Source organism: Triticum aestivum, chromosome 3A, assembly GCF_018294505.1.
Source record: "Triticum aestivum cultivar Chinese Spring chromosome 3A, IWGSC CS RefSeq v2.1, whole genome shotgun sequence".
In the NCBI taxonomy this organism is placed as follows: domain Eukaryota; kingdom Viridiplantae; phylum Streptophyta; class Magnoliopsida; order Poales; family Poaceae; genus Triticum; species Triticum aestivum.
The window spans coordinates 12,343,507-12,363,739 of NC_057800.1; the positions used below are offsets into that span (position 1 = coordinate 12,343,507).

General features: G+C 44.3%; 2 protein-coding genes and 2 pseudogenes across 2 annotated transcripts; 1 reads left to right on the top strand and 3 right to left on the bottom strand.

Annotated features, from left to right (window-relative positions):
* Positions 1–892: 892 nt before the first annotated feature.
* On the bottom strand, positions 893–2,082 carry LOC123057542 (E3 ubiquitin-protein ligase SINA-like 11; annotated as a pseudogene).
* Positions 2,083–12,037: 9,955 nt separating this feature from the next.
* LOC123056605 (uncharacterized) lies at positions 12,038–13,566 on the top strand. Its single transcript, XM_044479951.1, has 4 exons — positions 12,038–12,098; positions 12,630–12,907; positions 13,070–13,255; positions 13,400–13,566. The coding sequence occupies exons 2-4, from the start codon at positions 12,637–12,639 to the stop codon at positions 13,564–13,566; spliced, it is 624 nt and encodes a 207-aa protein (XP_044335886.1). The 5' UTR covers positions 12,038–12,098; positions 12,630–12,636.
* Positions 13,567–14,991: 1,425 nt separating this feature from the next.
* On the bottom strand, positions 14,992–16,182 carry LOC123057543 (E3 ubiquitin-protein ligase SINA-like 11; annotated as a pseudogene).
* Positions 16,183–17,211: 1,029 nt separating this feature from the next.
* LOC123057544 (putative E3 ubiquitin-protein ligase SINA-like 6) lies at positions 17,212–18,473 on the bottom strand. The gene is made up of 2 exons (XM_044480492.1): positions 18,168–18,473; positions 17,212–18,044 (listed from the first exon to the last, which is right to left on the bottom strand). The coding sequence occupies exons 1-2, from the start codon at positions 18,375–18,377 to the stop codon at positions 17,349–17,351; spliced, it is 906 nt and encodes a 301-aa protein (XP_044336427.1). The 5' UTR covers positions 18,378–18,473; the 3' UTR covers positions 17,212–17,348.
* Between the last annotated feature and the right edge of the window lie 1,760 nt (positions 18,474–20,233).

Here is a 20,233-nt window from a genome sequence, read left to right on the forward strand (position 1 = left end):
CCATTTTATTAAACATAAAAGCTGCAAATCACGGAGTACCAAAAGGTTTACATCAAAACACACCAGGATTTATGTGATCCATGAATATAAACTTTGAAAGAAGCATGATCCTCTGTCCCCAGTTTGATACACAATAACACACAACTTGACCCATCTCCGAGAGGGGGAAAAACTCTTTGAAATGTGACTTTATCCAAATTGTCATCTTCGGTTTGAACTTGAAGGTTCTTTTGAGCATCAGGTCCAGCTTGCTCACAGAAAAAAGGGACAGAATGATCTTAGATACAAAAGTGAAAAAAATGATGCAGGTTTTTGAGAAGGATACATTTACATGATCTTTTCATGCCAATCGGAAAAATGGATTTATAGAAGCTCCCTTCACGTGAACATAACATTGAAGAATCTGCACACGAACAATACGATTCACAAAATGTATAATTTGCCATACATACTCTGCTGCAGGTTATAAAGAGCAGAATAAATTCTAGTGGAGGATCTCCAGATTAACTTCAATTTGTTGCTCTTCACTCAGATCAAATACAAACCAGTAGCTGCATTACTAGTACTACTATCTAGGCCATTTGTTCAGAATAAAGAGTGAAGCATTCCTACCCTCGCTTAGCTACATATTACTGCTACCGTACCATTGCTTGGCTGCATTACTACTAAGTCTAACTGATCTAGTACTGATATTGCGTAAACAGCTTAACCATCAGATGCCAGAATAATCATACATTCATACAAAGTGTCATACTAATCATCTTGATCGATTAAGTTGATTAGCTTGCACATGTGTGGTTTAGCCTCCAGTCAAACATTCACACTAATCATCTAACTTAGCTGCACTAATCATACTAATCATCCATAACATGAAGGAGATCAAGAACATACTTCACTGCATCCTCCTGGGCGCCCTGGCCTGCGGTGTAGTAGTTGACTTGGTAGCGACGGCGGCAGGTGGGATCAGATCGATCCGGACGCTGAGGGTGAGCGTGTCGCCGGAGAGCAGCTCCTAGGGCACCACCAAGAACATCCCTGGCCCAACGCCGGTGCGCTCGTGGATAGCGCGTTGCTGATCACCGGCGAGGTCATGAGGACTAGGTCGTAGTCCTTGTCGCCGCCACGGCGCTCAATGGAGAGCTTGCACCAGAACCAGTGACACGGCGGTGCCCGGACCGAGCGGACGGAGGGAGACGAGGAACACGCCGCGGTCCTCCTCCCCGACGAGCAGGTGCCAGCCGTGCGACAGGGAGAAGTTCAGGCACCAAGACCGGCCATGGCGGACCGTGACGGCGGGGCGCTGGTGATCGGCGGCGAAGTGGTTGGCCAGCATTGCGCGGGAGCCCACGAAGGCGCATGCGGACTCCGGGCAGGTGCAGGGCGCGCACTGGCACATGCGCTGGTGGTTCGCGGCCTCGTGGAACACCACATAGCGCTCGCAGCCGAACGCCTTGTAGGGGCACGGCACCTTGGCGGCGCCGACCACCTTGTCCAGCTGGCCGCAGTGGGTGTTGGTACGGCTGCAGACGGCGCGGTGCCCGGCGCGGCAGTAGTAGCACACTACGTGCCCTACGGCATCGCACTGCCGCAGTAAACGCAACAACACCCAAGCCATCAGCTCTCAGGTCTCGTTTCTCACTTGCAACTTTGCTTTAAGAAAAGGAGGATAACCTCCGACCTCTGCATTATTGCGATGCACATAACCATATATTTATTCAATTTCACTTGCTCTAGATGATAGATCGTCGACGGAAAAGATGACAAATGTCTTCCATCCACTTGCAAATAAAATAAATGTGTGATCTTCGCAAAATCTCAAAGAAATCCACTCCAAAAGTGAGATAGAAAGAAGTTCATTGGTCCTTTAAAAAAATTATGATTGCTCTAGGGTGAGAGGAGAGATCACCTTGAACACCGGGGGCTTGAGGGGGAGGAGGCAGCCCTGGCAGTGGAGGAGTGTCACGTCCATCCTCACGTCGATTTGCGTCGGTGCCATGGATTCCGGCGCCACCAACGCGTCCCCTGCTTTGCCTTCATCCTGCATCGTCACCTCCCCTTTCTCTGACTCCGACTTCACCTCCTCGGCACTCGCCCTCTTGCCACGACTCTCCCCTTCCTTCATTGTTATTTCTGGTCGCAATGTGTGTTTTAGTGGGGAAATAATGGACGAGAAGGGAGGGTGAGGACGGAAGAGGAAAACTGGGGCGGCCATTGCGGCAATGTTGGAGCCAGCATAGCATACCCCAAAAGGAAAGATAGCTGCCAATAATTTTAGCATGCTGATAATGTTCGTTTTGACGGTTCAAAGAACTGATCTTTAAAATTCCAGAAAGTTTTAGAAAATACAAATTTGAAAAATATCTGTGAATTTAAGACAAAATAATTATTTTGAAAAGTTCGCAGGTTTAAACCGTTTGCGTAGGATGGTTCTGCACCAGTGACAGAATGAGGCATGCGCCTTTCAGACATACTTTCTTTTCTATTCCAGTGTTTCAGCGTTTCTTTTCTTTCTTTCTTTCTCATTTTTTTCTTTTTTATGAGTTAACTGGCCAAGGCCCAAGTCATGATGATGACCACTCCAACCAACGCATAAACCAGACACATAAAGCAATGACCTGATGTTCCTAGGAGTGAAACGAAGGGAAGAAAATAAAATCACTCAATCATGAGCAGCCCGTGTGATAAAAAAATGTAAAAACACCTTGATGGCGTGGGTACTAAAATTTGACAGGCTTGCAATGCAGCATGCTCACAAGCATAGAGGCCAAGGTGAAAGGCAAAGCTACAAAAAAATCTTCTCCCCGAACGAAGTGACGACGTCCTCTGGCAGCTCAATCTCTACCCTAGCGAGCAAAGTCCCCCCCCCCTAGCAATCTCACAAGCATAAGAAAGCGCAGACAAAGCAAACCGCACTACTAGAGCCTCTAAAACAAGTAGCACAAAAGAGATGACGGAACACATCGTGTGCGGACGGACCGACAACGAAAATGCAACAAGCTGCAGCAGTATCGCACAGGAACACAACACACATCTTAACGGGCGAAAAGAAAAACAATTTGATTAACCACGCAAAGGGCATCAAAACCTCCCTAAACAAAGCAAGTTACGAATCTTCAAGCGACGAAACGGACGACCAGCAAGTGCGTGGAAATTTTGCACAACAAAAAGGCTAAACGTCAAACATATATTTTTAAAACATGTTTTTGTAAATTTCTTTATTCAAAAAAAAAATGTTCTTTTATGTCTACTTTTTTTTGCATATATAGCTGTAGATTTTTTGTATACACCAGGAACATTTTTTATACACATTTAAATTTTTGTAAAGACATGATTAACATTTTTTCCCCATATATGTTGTCATGTCTACTTTGTTCCATACAGATTGTACAAGTTTCGTATACATTAGAAATAGTTTTCTATACACATTTAATATTTTTCGAATGCGTTGTTATTTTTTAAATTCTTTAAGTAAATTATTAAGAAAAAATAAAAATGAAGCAAAAATGGGGAAAAATAAAGCGCTCAAGGCCTCTGATCCCCGCTGGGCCAGCCATTTGGGTAGCTGTTTGTAGCGAGGCTGCCCGACATCTCGCTTTTATCACCAAATAGAATTTTTCCTGTCAATATCTCGCTTTTAGCGAGTTGTATCATCGCGTCGCCCATATTGGACAGACCCACTAAAATAGCATCCTGCGGCTAGGTGCAGAGCCCCTTTAATTTTTCTTTTGAAGTGTTAATTTAGTGTGTGTAGTAGAATAGCTAAGTAGCGATCTCTTGTACATGAGTATGCAAAAATGTGTATGTGTATGTGACCTTCTGTTAGAAATGTAATTAGATAAAATTATAATTTCCACACCTTGACTCCGAAAACAACATAGAATTAACCTAAACTATTTTTCACGTGAACCTAAATAATATGAAAATCTTAATCTATACAAAAATAAATGTGCATATGTCTTTTGGTGCGAAAAGGTAAAATTAAAAGGATGTACCATGCCTCATAGAAAAATGTTCAGGTACACAAAGAAAATGTTGCATGATTCAATAAGAGTGTCCTCTAGATCACGAATATATTGCGAGGAAGAAATGTTCATAGAATTGTGCATTTGAATCATTTTTTTGTGTAATAAATTTTTCTGTATTCAAAAATTGTTTATTGTCTATTAAAATAATTTCATGTGTATGTGGAAAATGTTCATGGAACATTACAAAAATAGTAGTCATCTACTGAACAAAGGATGATGATGAACTAAAGTTTTTACTACTTATTTGAAACAAAGTCATCATGTGTTCGAAAAATGTTCATTTAACTAAAAGAAGTGTTTACATTTTTTTCCCTAAATGTCCATGCTGTACAAGTGTTAACACATTCTGAAAAAAAATATCCATAAAAGTAAGTTCACATATTCTCAAAAAAATGTGTATAAATTTTGAAACATATGAGCATTATTAAATAATTTATATTTAATTTGAAATATTGAAACCACAAATATGAATGGAAAAGAAACGGAAAAACAAAACCCAAAATGAGACACAAATATATAATCCAGATATTTCAAACAATGAACATTCTTAAATCCAGAATGAATAATTTTGAGATATGTAGTGAACACTTTTCTGAATATGTTTTGAATACATTTGAAAATTGTAAACAGCACTTGAACTTTTTTAAATAGCCAATGAAACTGTTTAATATATCCTATAAATATGTTTTAAAAACACTATAAAAATTACTGGAAGACAAAAGGAAAAGCAAAATGATAAAAAAATATTTAACAAAAATAATAGGACAGGGAAACCGAAATGAAAAGGAAAACAAATAAAAATAAAAGAACAGAACAGAAAAATGACGAAAGACCTGATGCTAGAGCAAGTTATGGATGGTAAAATAATCATATCAACTACACCCGAGGTGAGCGTACACATGGAAAAGAAAATATTGCTGGATAGTGGGCTGCGGCCCACAGGCGAATTAATGAAGGCGGGAGAGAATTCAGACTTGCCCTAGGCGATATATAGCCTGATCCATAGCCTTTTCCACGGATCAATCAAGATGAATACTGATAGACAATTAAACAAAAAGGAGAAGAGTATTGGTCGTCAATCAAACGAAACAAATATGTGCTAATTGTACAAATTCTGTCTGAAAAGTCCCAATATTACAAGTTCAGATAAAGAAACAAAATTAACCATAACTAAAATCATTTGGGAGGCACAAGGGAGGTATCAGCGGCCGGCGACAGTGGCCGGCGACTAACACGATGGTGGTGCCGGTTCCGGCGTGGATTCCAATTTGACGACTATCGAGGAAGACACAAAGAGAAAACTTAGGGGCTGATGGATGAATGGGTAGGGAACTTGGAACCTGCGTGAGTTTTTTCTTACAGTTTTTCCACTGGTTCTTGTCTTTCTTCTTCCAGTTTTTCCGATGTTTTTCTTCTTTTGTTTCTCTTATTAGTTTTTTCTCTTTTATTTGGTTTTAGTTTTTCTGTTCATCTCTTTTCTTTCCTATGTTTTTCTGTACATGAACTACTTGCAAACATGTGATGAACATTGCAGTGGCGGAGCTTGGGCCAAAATTCTGGAGGGGCAATGGGCTGAGGGGGGGCTAAATTATGAGGTCTGGCCTTATTTTCCTATTCTTATGGCCCAAATACCTAGGGGTAGTGAAGGATTTCTTCATGGGCTGGGGGGGCGGTGGCCCAGGTTGCACTCCAAGAAGCTCCGCCACTGGAACATTGTAACATATACATGATGAGTTGTTTTATAAAAATACGTGAGGAATTTCTTACAAATGCTTAATAATCATTTTTATAAATATGCGATGAATTTTTTAAAATACATGATGATCATTTTTCATATATGTGAAGATTTTTTCTACATACATGATAAACATATTATATATGAAATCAATATTTCATAAGCAAAGGTGAATTCTTGGTCTAGAGACATGCCTAAAAGATGAATTCTTGGTCTAGTTTGAAATTATATGAAATGTTATCGCAAGGTCAAGTGCCCACACTCTTCTTAGCACGGTTGGTAAATTACTTTACTTTCTAGACACGTATGAGTAAGAAGGATGCCTAGTTGGAGGGTGCTGCCTTGCAGGTATATTCAGACCAAGCCAACGAAAGATAGTGTCACACATAGACAGACTGAGTGTGCTATGACACAGCAAGCTATCACCCTAGTATAAGCTAGCTCTTCATAGATTAGATCTACAATACTGTGATCATCTTGCTTATCAACAAAGATACACAGGCAGAACATATAAATCCTAAACCCGCAAAAAAAAGAACATATATTTTCTACCCAATCAGGCCTGTTGTATTACCTTCATCATCAATGCGATTTTTTTGGACACCACTCATCACTCTACCTTTAGAGGGCGACGGCACATTAGGCTGGCATAGTGGGAGTAACTTAGACTAGTAACATACATATGTTAGTAGTCTATATTACTGCCTCTATAGTGCATAGTATTATAGATTATATCATATGTAGTGTCATTTATTGCCATGCATGACACATAGTAGCACCATATTTATTATGTTACGGTATCTACCTATATTACTATAGCCATCTCTTTTTTCTTTAATTGTCTGCCACATAAGCATGTTTGTGAGTCCCAAGTACATGATACTACTTAGGCTAGTCATAGTGGGAGTAACTTAGGTAGTAACATAGCGCACCTCGAGAATTTTTTGCTTATGTGGCAAGTAGTTAATGAGAAGTAGTAACATAATATGTTACTGTAACATAGCGCTTTCCAAGACAACATTAGTCTACAAGCTATTAAATGAGGCCACATATGACACTAGTACTATGTTACTTTGCACTATAAAGGTAATAACTTAGACTAGTGTAAGTTACTCCCCACTATGACCAGCCTTAGAGCAAGTAATATAATAAAGCTGAGTCAGCGGGCTGTGAGGAATAAACTAGTATATTTCTGCTTAGTTGGAGGAAAGAGAAGAGGAGGGAGAACGTACGCGAGCTCTTCGGCTAGTCGTAATGGTAGTATCATAGCTACTTCCTCCATCGCGGTTTACAAGGCACAGTTAAATTTGCGTGCGTTTCCATAATAGACAAGGTTTAGGGCACACTGCATTTATTTCTAGTAGCTAATTAGTACTCCGATATACTATTTCTATATGCATGCGTAGTGTGAATGCTATTTTTTAGCCCATCCCACAATCAATAGATAACCACCTAGGTCCCAGAGAATTTCTAAACGCGCCTTCTAAACCGTGACGGAGGTAGTAGTATCATGCATGCCAACTAGGCAATTTTGTCGAGGTGTCGTAGCATTAAATGAAGAAAGAAATGATGTACTACCTCCGTCACGGTTTAGAAGGCGCGCTTGGAAATTCTCTAGGACCTAGGTGGTTATCTATTGGTTGTGAGATGGGCTAAAAAATAGCATTTACATTACGCATGCATATAGAAATAGTATATCGGAGTACTAATTAGCTACTAGAAATAAATGCAATGCGCCCTAAATCTTGTCTATTGTGGAAACGCACGCAAATTTAAATGTGCCTTCTAAGGCCCTCTTTGATTTGCAGGATTTTCCTCCGTGTTGGAGTACAGGATTTGAGTGGCATGTCCACTTGAATCCTATAGGATTAACATAGAGTGTTTGATGCTATAGGAAAAACAAAGGATTGAAAAAAGAGGTTGAAGTGGATGCTAGATTTCCAATGAAATGGTAGTACACTTGATTCCATAGGAAAAAAATCCTATAGGATTCAATCCTATGAATCAAATGACAAACGTAGGAAAAAATCCTAGGGATTCTGACCCTCCAAAAGTCCCACGGAATTCCTTTGAATTAAAGGAGCCCTAAATTGTGACGGAGGGAGTAGTATCATATCATGATACCGTATCATAATAAATGCTATGCTACTTTGTGTCATGCATGACAATAAATAAAGTACTACATGATACTAATATATGATACTATGCATTAGGGAGGTAGTAACATACACTAGTATTGTATGCATGATACTACTATATAATACTCCCCATTACAACCAGCCTTCGTGAAGAGCCAGCTCTAGCACAGGCTCCTAGACACTTTGTGAGAATTAAAGATGGGTCACATAATAAAAAAGTAGTATCTTTTTTTGTTCTATTATTGTACATGTTAGCTATAAGATAGGCTTAAATGACATGGCATTGTCTTATAGGCAGCAGCCAGCTATACTATTAACTATGCTCTTATGTTACCCCACTATGATCAGCCTTAGTCGTCAACACACTGATTATGAAAACACTCACAACCTTCAACACAGACACAAAAGCAACAACATTACTATAATTATTCCCTTCTTTGGCGAGGAAACATTATAATTAATCTTGATCACGCACGACATAAGAATTGTTGATCACCGGTTCCATCCGAAAATGCAACCCAAAAGACATGCATCGCATTACATAGCAGTTCGTAACCTGACATTTTCTGATTGTACTAGCTACCAGTACCATGGATCTTTCTTATAAGAGAAGGCTATAAAATGAGACTTGGCGGCGTCGATGGATCAGAGCTTGTCAATGCGAACACCGAGGAAGAGGTCTTCGCTCTCGCTCCCAAAATCCGGTGGCACCAGCAGGCACACCGGCGGCCCTCCACCGGGAAGACTGCCGCCGCTGCTGCTGCTCGGCACCGTGGACTGACGACGAAACAATTTTTCCTCCGTGTTGCTCGCAACCTCAGCCCATACCGTGGACCTGAAGCGGGGCGCCGCCGCCGCCGTGCCCTCCCGCACGCACACCACCGTGACAGCGGTGGCCTCGCCGAAATCGGAGAGGGTCACGAGGAACAGGCGCGGGTCGTTCCGCTCGACGAGGAGGTGCGTGCCGCCGCCGCGCCACGGCGCCGGCACGGCGATCCTGAACGGGCTCCCGTAGCCGACCTCCGTGACGGGCCAGGAGTGGGCGGCGGTGATGTGGTCGAGGAGGGCCGGCGGGGAGGCCCACATGCTGCAGCCGTGGCCCGGGCAGTGGCAGGGCGCGAAGGCGCACTGCAGCGCGTGGTCGGCGGCCTCGTGGTACATGAGCTTCCTCCCGCAGCCGTCGGCCCTGTAGCAGCACGGCAGCCGCACGGCGGCCAGCGCGTCGTCCATGAAGGGGAAGGGGCTGTAAGCCGCCGGCGGGTCGCACGCCGTGCAGCGGTCGCCATGGCACCTGCCGCACACCCTGTGGCCGCCCTCGCACTGCACGCAACCACTCACAAATCAAGCTATTGGTTCATGACAGCGATAGTGATGGAGAAGAATCACAAACTAGCTAGGCATCCATTACCTGGTGCACGGGAGGCCTGAGGGGAAGTTGGCATGCAAAGCAGAGATAGAAGAGTGGGTTCACCTCCGCGGCCACCCATGGAACCTGCATGGCTTCCTCCACCGCCAACAGCGCACCTTCGCCGCCTTGGCTCTCCCTCGTCTCCGCCCGTTCATGCTTCACCGCCATGGGCTCCTTCTGCAACCTCGATTTCTTGATGCTCGGCTCGCCGCCGTTCTCCATGGTTGGCGCACTCACCTGCAAGGTGGAAGACAGAGCAGAATATGGAGCACGGCTCAACTTATGCACGCAGTAGTACTGGAAGGCAGAGGGGTAGACGAGGAAGATGTGATGTGTGAACACGGTAGAAAACACTTCGTGGGGACTTGATTGCCCCAGACAATTACAATTACAATGCGCGTGCACCGGCGCTGATCAGCCAGCCCATCCAGTCGTCGGCAATAACTAGCGCGAAGCTCCAAATGCAGGCTTAACTCTTGTGAGCACACCACACTCCATGCGGATTCACTTCAAATACTACAAGGCTGCCTCTACTTTGAGCCTATATCTGTGCTAAAAACACGGGTCATATACTCCCTCCGTTCCTAAATATTTGTCTTTATAGAGATTTCAAATGGTCACCACTCGTATTTAAGAAAAATAAACCATTAGATTCATATGCAAAATTACATGGTGCACAAAATATATACTTCGGAGGCATATACAAGACATACAAATTGAAGAGATCGTTTCCATGTACAAACTGCCGTTGGCAACCTTTCCAAATGGCTAGCCAACCACCGGTATGAGCGCGTGACGCGCCCATGACATCAAACCAAGGAATATTTGTGAAGGGGACCCGACCGAATTTGAGGTGTTGCAACCCCTAAGCCCTATTCCAAAGAGTTTGCACTATGAAAAGGAGAGGGAGGACTCCTGCGCCAGAGGATCCTGTTCTGCTTCGCTCCACCCGCCAAGTTCCTCATCTAGAGCCAACATCACCACCACCACCATAGCAATTTCTCCATATTTTTATTCGTGTACTCAAGATTCCTTCATGGCCGAAGAGATGATAAGACGGTTTATTCATTCATCTTAATGAAACCATTTCGCGGTGCCTCTTGTGCACGATCTAACCACGATGTGTGTTTAGTCCTCACATCCCACATGTGTGCTTCATATGGAATCCATGATATGTTTATGTTATATTATGTTTATGGTATGAGTTGGTATTTTTGTCTCTTCTTAATCCTATGATGTTGATACCCAATGCACCGAATGTGCACCAAAGAGGAGGCACATTGCAGGGCGCATGAAAGGCTACATCAAAAACTGGTGACAATAGGGATTAGTATGATAGTCCAATAAAATTCATTTGGGGGAGGGGGGATGACGCGGTCACAAATACGCGTGACTCCAAGCTTTGGTGCAGGTGAGGGGGTGTTGGGTTGCAAGGGACTATACTTTTTTTAGTCCCAGGGACTAAAGAGAAAAGACCCTCTAGTAGAGTCTTTTTCTAGTCCCTTAAGAAAAAGTCCCTCATATTTGGTTACATATGGACTAAAAGGGACTTTGTCTAGTCTAGTCCATGTAAACAAACAGGGTCCCAAGGGTCCACGTGACTCCGAGTTTGGAAAAGGTGAGCAGTATCCAGGCATCAAGGATCTGTGTGGGTCCGAGCTTGTGCGACGAACATCGTGACATCGGAGATTTGAGTGACTTCCGAGTTGGCAAAGGCATGCGGCGTCGAGGATCACTGTAACTCCAAGCTAGCAAAGGCAAGGGGCGCCGTGACATCGATGAGCCTTTCACCTTTTGCAGGCAATGCTCTTTACATTACTTGTGTTTTACTTCGCCCAGAACTTTGTTGAGGATTTAGCATCATCAATTCACCGCTTTATACTTGGTGAGGATTTACCACTGTAGATTGCAATGTTGTTATAGTGAAAACAAAAGGTGATTCGTCGGCCTTATAGGGAAGGTTGGCGTACATGGCTAATATTGACACACCAATGTTTTTTTTCTAATATGTTCAATCATCTTGACGGAGCACCGCCTATTCGTACGTTATGAAGGTGTCGAGGGAGGTTTGTCATAGAGTCAAGCCGTTCTCAGATTACTTCAACACCCTGTACAAACTTCTCTTCCTCGACGCCAATCCAGGTCGTTCTCTATTATTTGGACTCAACTATTTTAATTAATCATACAACGTCTATCCTAACATGGATAGTCAACAAAAGTTTGATGGTACGATTAGTTATTCTCACAACACTAACTTTTCTAGTATCGATATCTCTATTTGGGTTAACCCGTCAGATGTTTTTAATAATAATAAATTATTATAATAGATACGCTATTTGAGTAAAGATAACAACATATTTTAAACCGGCAAAAAAACCAACATATTTTTTAAAAAAAGTTTTACTAAAAAATAGTAACTTAACTGTGTGTTATGCTATTTCGCAAAAAAAAAAGTGTGTTATGCTTGAATGTTGGAGTATGCATGTGAATTGTGAGACTCTTGGGAGAAGAGAGGGCATCATGATGGCGTGGGGAAAAAGCAAATCAATCAGCTGTCTCGGGTGGCAAAACTTCAATATATATTTTCAAAAATTCAGATTTGACCAACCATTAATACCCATTATACTTGTATATGTTCCTAAAACGTCTAGACTCCTCTTTCCTAGAGCACGGCCGCCTCCTCTTCTTCCCACATGACCGCATATATTCTCCCCGTCCTCTTCCGCTAGACCGTACTGGCCGGACGGACGAAGCAGGCAAGCCAGATTTTAGTCCGGGAGGAGGTGGAGAGAGTAAGCTTTCCTGCATCTCATCTGTTGCTGATTTGTTCTTGTTAGATGATTTCTTTGAGACTAAACCTGCATCCTTTCTTTAGTAATCCCATTCTACCATTCAATTTAAGTTAACCTATCCTATATATGACTCGGATCAGATTTGAAACTCTCTGAATTTATTTCATTTGTGTATGGCAATCACGATAATTTTTTTGCTTTTGCGTAAAGTGTATAGCAAGAAGTTGACAGCCGCATTTACACAGTAAAATTGATCGGACATGTCGGAACCAAACTAGGGCCTAGCATTCGCGGAATCAAACATTTTTAGAATCTAGAGACTAAATTATGAGAATGTTTGTCATTCGCCGTATGAAAATCGTGTCAATGGATTTGTCGTCAATGGTTCATGCTGTTCTTATATGTTCTTTTGCACCAAGAGATTTCACGGTAGAAGCTAAGTTAGATATAGTATGTGCTTAGTTGCTTACCTTTAATATGCTATGCATTAATATCTTGATTCATTACTCACACATTTTCTACCTATTTCAGCTGCACAATGACAATAATAGACTTCATAGACGTGATTGATGATATCATTGACTTGAGCAGCGATGGGGAGAATGTTGAACAGGATGAAATCCCAGCTCAGCCCCCGGCGACGATGCTTGATAGGCAGGAGGTGTTTGTCGAAGCTGGTGATGGAAGGCAAGAGGCTGACGAGTCCGGAAATACTATCCAAGCTACCACATGGTCCATGTTTAGGGAGAAAGGGCCTCTTGATACAACTGCAAACCAGAATTGCGCTTCAATGACAGTATCACTCCCAAGTAACTACATTCGTTCTTCGCTATCCCATCTTATGTTAAAAAACCTTGTGTGCTTATCATGAAAATAGTACACATATCAAACAACCATTGCAATGCCAATCCCGGTTTTCAATTAACAGTGACACCATGATATAGAGATAAAAAGTTGTTACATCGCTGCAGGCCCTGCTTCAGCGGCTTGGGAGGCTCATCCCTCATCACAGCCGGACCACACTGAAGAAGGGTCCTCTACTCGGTCCAGAAATACTATAATAGATACCACTGCAACACCGTCCTCGGTTGCAGAAAAAGGGCCTCTTGATGCCACTGCAACACAGAATTTTCCTCTAACATCAGTGACATTCCCAAGTAATTACACTCTTCTCTACCACACTATTTGTTAACTTGTGTGCTTATCATGAAAATGTTCCAAATCAACCAATCATTGCAACATCGATCCCTCTTTTGAATTAACAAAGACAGCCTGATAGAGATAAGTGGTTATCGCTGCAGGTGCCACTTTCACGACTCCAAAGGGTCTGACACATGAAGGAGATAATGGAAGGCTGCTGAGGATGTATGGGAGACGTCCTAGGAAGAAGAAGAACTACCATACCGAAACCCCTAGGAGAAGTCCTAGGTTCGAAGATAAGCTGGGAGTCGATCGGAAGCTGTTGTAAATCCTGGTGTGTAATAAAAGGCTGCTGTAGAGCTGGGAGTCGATCGCAAAAGGCCCCGCATGCTAGAGCCAGCAGAAGAATCAACTGCCTCACCAAGCAATGCAGAATTTTCAAAAACCTGCTCGCCTGCACCCCCAACTAGCGTAATAAAATCTCTCTCTGCTGCTTCCAGTTAAATGTCACAAAAAGATTGCGAACCTGTTCTGAATGCGCATTATCAGGTGGTATTTTAAATAAATTTGGGAAATGCACTCAGTTTTTGCAGTTTGGGACTTGAGAAACTACGTAGTAGCTGCAATGTAACCAACAGGTTGGATGTTGGACTGAATTTGTGAGGCCCACAACATTGTGAAAAAAATCAAAAATAATCTTATGGTTTGGTGTGTGAAAGCTACATTTCACTTGTGTTCACAGTTGAATTACAAAATAAATCGAAGCTTATATCTGACGCTATGCTGGACACGACTGTTGTTGATCTTTGTTTTCCTTCAAAAAGGGGATACCCTGGGCCTCTATATTATGTGATGCACACCACCATTTTATTAAACATAAAAGCTGCAAATCACGGAGTACCAAAAGGTTTACATCAAAACACACCAGGATTTATGTGATCCATGAATATAAACTTTGAAAGAAGCATGATCCTCTGTCCCCAGTTTGATACACAATAACACACAACTTGACCCATCTCCGAGAGGGGGAAAAACTCTTTGAAATGTGACTTTATCCAAATTGTCATCTTCGGTTTGAACTTGAAGGTTCTTTTGAGCATCAGGTCCAGCTTGCTCACAGAAAAAAGGGACAGAATGATCTTAGATACAAAAGTGAAAAAAATGATGCAGGTTTTGAGAAGGATACATTTACATGATCTTTTCATGCCAATCGGAAAAATGGATTTATAGAAGCTCCCTTCACGTGAACATAACATTGAAGAATCTGCACACGAACAATACGATTCACAAAATGTATAATTTGCCATACATACTCTGCTGCAGGTTATAAAGAGCAGAATAAATTCTAGTGGAGGATCTCCAGATTAACTTCAATTTGTTGCTCTTCACTCAGATCAAATACAAACCAGTAGCTGCATTACTAGTACTACTATCTAGGCCATTTGTTCAGAATAAAGAGTGAAGCATTCCTACCCTCGCTTAGCTACATATTACTGCTACCGTACCATTGCTTGGCTGCATTACTACTAAGTCTAACTGATCTAGTACTGATATTGCGTAAACAGCTTAACCATCAGATGCCAGAATAATCATACATTCATACAAAGTGTCATACTAATCATCTTGATCGATTAAGTTGATTAGCTTGCACATGTGTGGTTTAGCCTCCAGTCAAACATTCACACTAATCATCTAACTTAGCTGCACTAATCATACTAATCATCCATAACATGAAGGAGATCAAGAACATACTTCACTGCATCCTCCTGGGCGCCCTGGCCTGCGGTGTAGTAGTTGACTTGGTAGCGACGGCGGCAGGTGGGATCAGATCGATCCGGACGCTGAGGGTGAGCGTGTCGCCGGAGAGCAGCTCCTAGGGCACCACCAAGAACATCCCCTGGCCCAACGCCGGTGCGCTCGTGGATAGCGCGTTGCTGATCACCGGCGAGGTCATGAGGACTAGGTCGTAGTCCTTGTCGCCGCCACGGCGCTCAATGGAGAGCTTGCACCAGAACCAGTGACACGGCGGTGCCCGGACCGAGCGGACGGAGGGAGACGAGGAACACGCCGCGGTCCTCCTCCCCGACGAGCAGGTGCCAGCCGTGCGACAGGGAGAAGTTCAGGCACCAAGACCGGCCATGGCGGACCGTGACGGCGGGGCGCTGGTGATCGGCGGCGAAGTGGTTGGCCAGCATTGCGCGGGAGCCCACGAAGGCGCATGCGGACTCCGGGCAGGTGCAGGGCGCGCACTGGCACATGCGCTGGTGGTTCGCGGCCTCGTGGAACACCACATAGCGCTCGCAGCCGAACGCCTTGTAGGGGCACGGCACCTTGGCGGCGCCGACCACCTTGTCCAGCTGGCCGCAGTGGGTGTTGGTACGGCTGCAGACGGCGCGGTGCCCGGCGCGGCAGTAGTAGCACACTACGTGCCCTACGGCATCGCACTGCCGCAGTAAACGCAACAACACCCAAGCCATCAGCTCTCAGGTCTCGTTTCTCACTTGCAACTTTGCTTTAAGAAAAGGAGGATAACCTCCGACCTCTGCATTATTGCGATGCACATAACCATATATTTATTCAATTTCACTTGCTCTAGATGATAGATCGTCGACGGAAAAGATGACAAATGTCTTCCATCCACTTGCAAATAAAATAAATGTGTGATCTTCGCAAAATCTCAAAGAAATCCACTCCAAAAGTGAGATAGAAAGAAGTTCATTGGTCCTTTAAAAAAATTATGATTGCTCTAGGGTGAGAGGAGAGATCACCTTGAACACCGGGGGCTTGAGGGGGAGGAGGCAGCCCTGGCAGTGGAGGAGTGTCACGTCCATCCTCACGTCGATTTGCGTCGGTGCCATGGATTCCGGCGCCACCAACGCGTCCCCTGCTTTGCCTTCATCCTGCATCGTCACCTCCCCTTTCTCTGACTCCGACTTCACCTCCTCGGCACTCGCCCTCTTGCCACGACTCTCCCCTTCCTTCATTGTTATTTCTGGTCGCAATGTGTGTTTTAGTGGGGAAATAATGGAAGAGAAGGGAGGGTGAGGACGGAAGAGGAAAACTGGGGCGGCCATTGCGGCAATGTTGGAGCCAGCATAGCATACCCCAAAAGGAAAGATAGCTGCCAATAATTTTAGCATGCTGATAATGTTCGTTTTGACGGTTCAAAGAACTGATCTTTAATGTATCGCTATGTAGGTGGAGTTTTTATTTGGGATAATATAACTTTGGGTTCCAGTTCAGGGAACCGGATCCTCTAACATTGAGAAGGAATGTCACCGTGCTACAGTGTTAGGCTAGTGTAAAATGAAGAAGGAAAGTTAGGGACTGTTAGTAGATAATTAATAGGTTGTTTAGTGTTGGTATTTACTGTAAATATAAATAATTTAAATTTAATTTTATTTCACCATCAATTTGTTTGCATATAATTACTATAAATGTATACGGTAGATCATCAAATTGCAAATTAATTTAAATCATTTTAGACATAATCATATGAATAGAAAGAAGGAAAGTTAGAGTATTGTAGCTTCTCTAACATTCCTTCTTAATGTTAGAGGACCCGGTTCCCCAGTTCAGTACACCCCCTCTAATAAAATCAACGCTTGAGATTAAGATGTGCCTCTTCGGATGAGAGAGTATGATGGTACAGTTGACAAGTAATTATTGCTTTACAAAACTCACAATGTGGGATATGATCTTCCTAAATTTAACAGATGTAACGTGGCCTGACAAACTGCATTCTGGTCAGACTACATAGCAATACGAATTTAATAGTCATGGAACTTCAATGTATCCCAAAGTTATATGTTTGTGAACTTTAGCTGTGTGGTCTGGTGAATTATATGTTTGTGAACTATATTGTTCTGACCAGATTTAACACAATGTATTTGATGTAATTTGGGATAATATAACTTTAACGTGAACTATATAACTTTGGAACTAACACAATGTATCTCATGTTTTCGCAGAAAAAAAGGGTACTCACCTGATGTTGAGTGAATTGATGCATGCTACCAAAATGCATCGTCCGTTAAGCTAAATTAAACCAAACTAGACTAAACCTTGCTAGTATTAAGGTCAGTAGAACCCTAGGCATAGCAGAATCATTTAGGAGGTGATCTTGTCGATGCGAACATGGAGGGACACCGTCCTGGACGGGCCAGCCCCGGCCAGCAGCTTGTGAGGCACCGTCAAGAAAGTCAGCTCCTCCACGGCGACGGTGCCGGGCTCCTTGCTGCTCGTCACCTGGATCTCCGCCCGGACCGTGTCGGTCCTGTCGTTGGCCGCCGCCGAAGGCCCGTTCGCCCACACTTTGGCCACGTAGTGCGGCGGCGGGGACGCCCCCGCCCTGATGCACACCACCGACAAGGCGATGGGCACGCCCAGGCCGAGCGAGCCGCCGACCACGAGGAACGCGCGGCCGTCTTCCTCCGCGAACAGCAGGCGCCGCGGCTCCGACACCGGCACCTCGAGCTGGAGCACCTTGCCGTACTGAACCGCGTGAACGGGCATGGAATGGACCGCGCTGAGGTGGTGGGGCAGGGCCGGCGGCGGGCCTTCGAAGCCGCAGCCGGACACCGGGCACCTGCAGGGCGCGAGCGGGCACGCGCTTTTGTGGTCGTCGAGCTTGTGGTAGGTGACCTGGCGGCCGCAGCCGTGGTGGTCGCACTTCATCCTGGCCGAGGAGACGAAGGCGTCCACAAAGGGGCAGCCGTGGAAGTCGCCGCCATGGTCGCACCTCTGGCACTGCTTCCAGGGGAGCTTCGCGACGCAGCTGCCGCAAGCGAGGTGCCCGCCTATGCACTAGACAGATCCAAGGAAGTAAGAAAAATACTAAAATCCGTGCGTGCAGCTGCTGCTAGATCCGATTCAGTTCATGGGATGTTGAGTAACCACCAACCAAAGAAATTGCTCTACTACACCAACCTGGAAGACGGGAGGCTTGAAGGGGGAGGAGCAGATGGGGCAGTCAAGCATGTTGGCCTCAATCCTCACGGTGGCCTCCGTCCTCCTCATGCCGTGTTCCGACGCCTCCGCGATTGCGCCACCACCACCTCCTCTTCCTTGGGCTGCTGCATCATGCACAACGATTTCTTGCTTCACCGGGCCGTTGAGATTGGGCAGCTCCTTCTCCATGGCAGAACCAGCAGCCTGCGCTCGCCTGGAACAAACCTCTCTCTCTCCCTCTGGCGTCCCTGGCGAACGGCTGGAGAAGAGAAGACCAGAGGAGGAAGGGTGGGACTCTGGGAGGGACAGCATGCCAGCGCACGGCACAGTACAGAAGTAAGCAGCAGAGTTAACGTGACACCCAAAGGCCCTGTCCATGGGTTAGAGTTTTTTTTTTTACTGCAAATAGACTTTATTTCTCAAATAATAGACATGTCATTTACAAGCAGATAAGAAATAAAATCAGGGATCTCATCATCCCAAGAACTAGAAGATCTAGTAGTAAAAGAGTTCTTTGCTAATTCATCTGCCACCTGATTGGCCTCTCTATAGCAATGTCTGAAGGATATGGACGCAAAGTCCATCATAAGTTGTTTACACTCTGTGATGATAGCTACCTCCGGGCCTAAATGATTATCAACTTGATTCAACGAGTCCACTGCGAACGAACAATCTGATTCAATTTCTATGTTGTTGCATTCAATGTGAGTTGCCAAGTATATCCCGTTTTTGATGGCAGTTAGCTCAGCTGAGTCAACTCCACTGATGTTTGGAACAAACCCACTTGCTGCAGCAATAAAATCACCCCGGTAGTCCCGAGCCACGGCACCACAAGCACCTGAAAGTGTTTCATACTGAAAGGAAGCATCAACATTTATCTTCACGATCCCATATCCTGGTTTCCTCCACATGTGGTCGTTCTTACGTATTGGTCCTTTGGGTATAGTTGACCTGAGGAAATTTGTCGCCAAAACCTTGATGGCTAGTGCAGTTTTTTCTGGCGTTTGGACTTTGACTTCCTTTACTATCTGTCGGCGCTGCCACCATATATACCATGCTGCTACAACAGCAAGCTCCGCCGTTGGTACCTCCGCATCATTGCCCTGAAGCTTTGATAAAATTTCCATCGTAATAGATCCTGATCTGTCCTCGGCGACAGCTTTCCGTATGACTTGTAGCAAGCCCAGCCGCTCCCAAACATCCGTCGCTCGTCGGCACCTAAATAAGCAGTGTTGAATGTCTTCTGCTCTGACTAAACAAACTGGACATTGAGCTGAGCATGGGATGTGTCGGCTTGCTAATACACCAAAGCATGGGAGGGCGTCATGCAAAACTTTCCATGCAAAATGTTTTATCTTCCCTGGTATTTTCAGCTTCCACATATCCTTCCAAACTGAGTTTATATTTTCTGTACCTTGCCCATCAGCTCACACCCACTGTGCCCCATGTTGATGTTCAAACTCCTAATGATAAGCCTAGAGTTAATTTGAGTTAGTTTGTACTCAACTAACCCAAAAGTATCCAAACAGGAGGGTTAGTTTGGGTTAGATGCATCTAACCCATCCAAAAAAACTAACCCACTCAAGAGGTGTTTATTTGGGTTAGTTCTTCTCGGGACCACTAAAAAACATATTTTTTCTCTTGCTCTTCCCGTAGCAGAATCCTCTTTACTTCCTCGAAGCTTCTCGTTCTCTCCCTCCCTCCCTCTCACACCACCCGTGAAGGCGTCTCGCCGTATCCGTGCTCCATCTAACCCTGCCATCCAAACACCTCTTTGGTTAGAGTTAGTTCAGGGTTAGTTCAGAGTTACAATCCAACTCTAACCTCTAACTAAGTTAGTGTATCCAAACAGGACCAAAGTTGCAACAGTCAAAGAGCAAAACGAACCACCATAAATTTGGTGTAGCCTGCTTCGTCCTTGGCAGGTGGGGAAGAGTACTACAATGAACAGACTAAGGCCTCCTTTAATTCATAGGGTAGGGAAATCATAAGAATAGAAAAGTCATAGGAAATGAGATGAGATGCATCTCAAATCCTATGAGTAG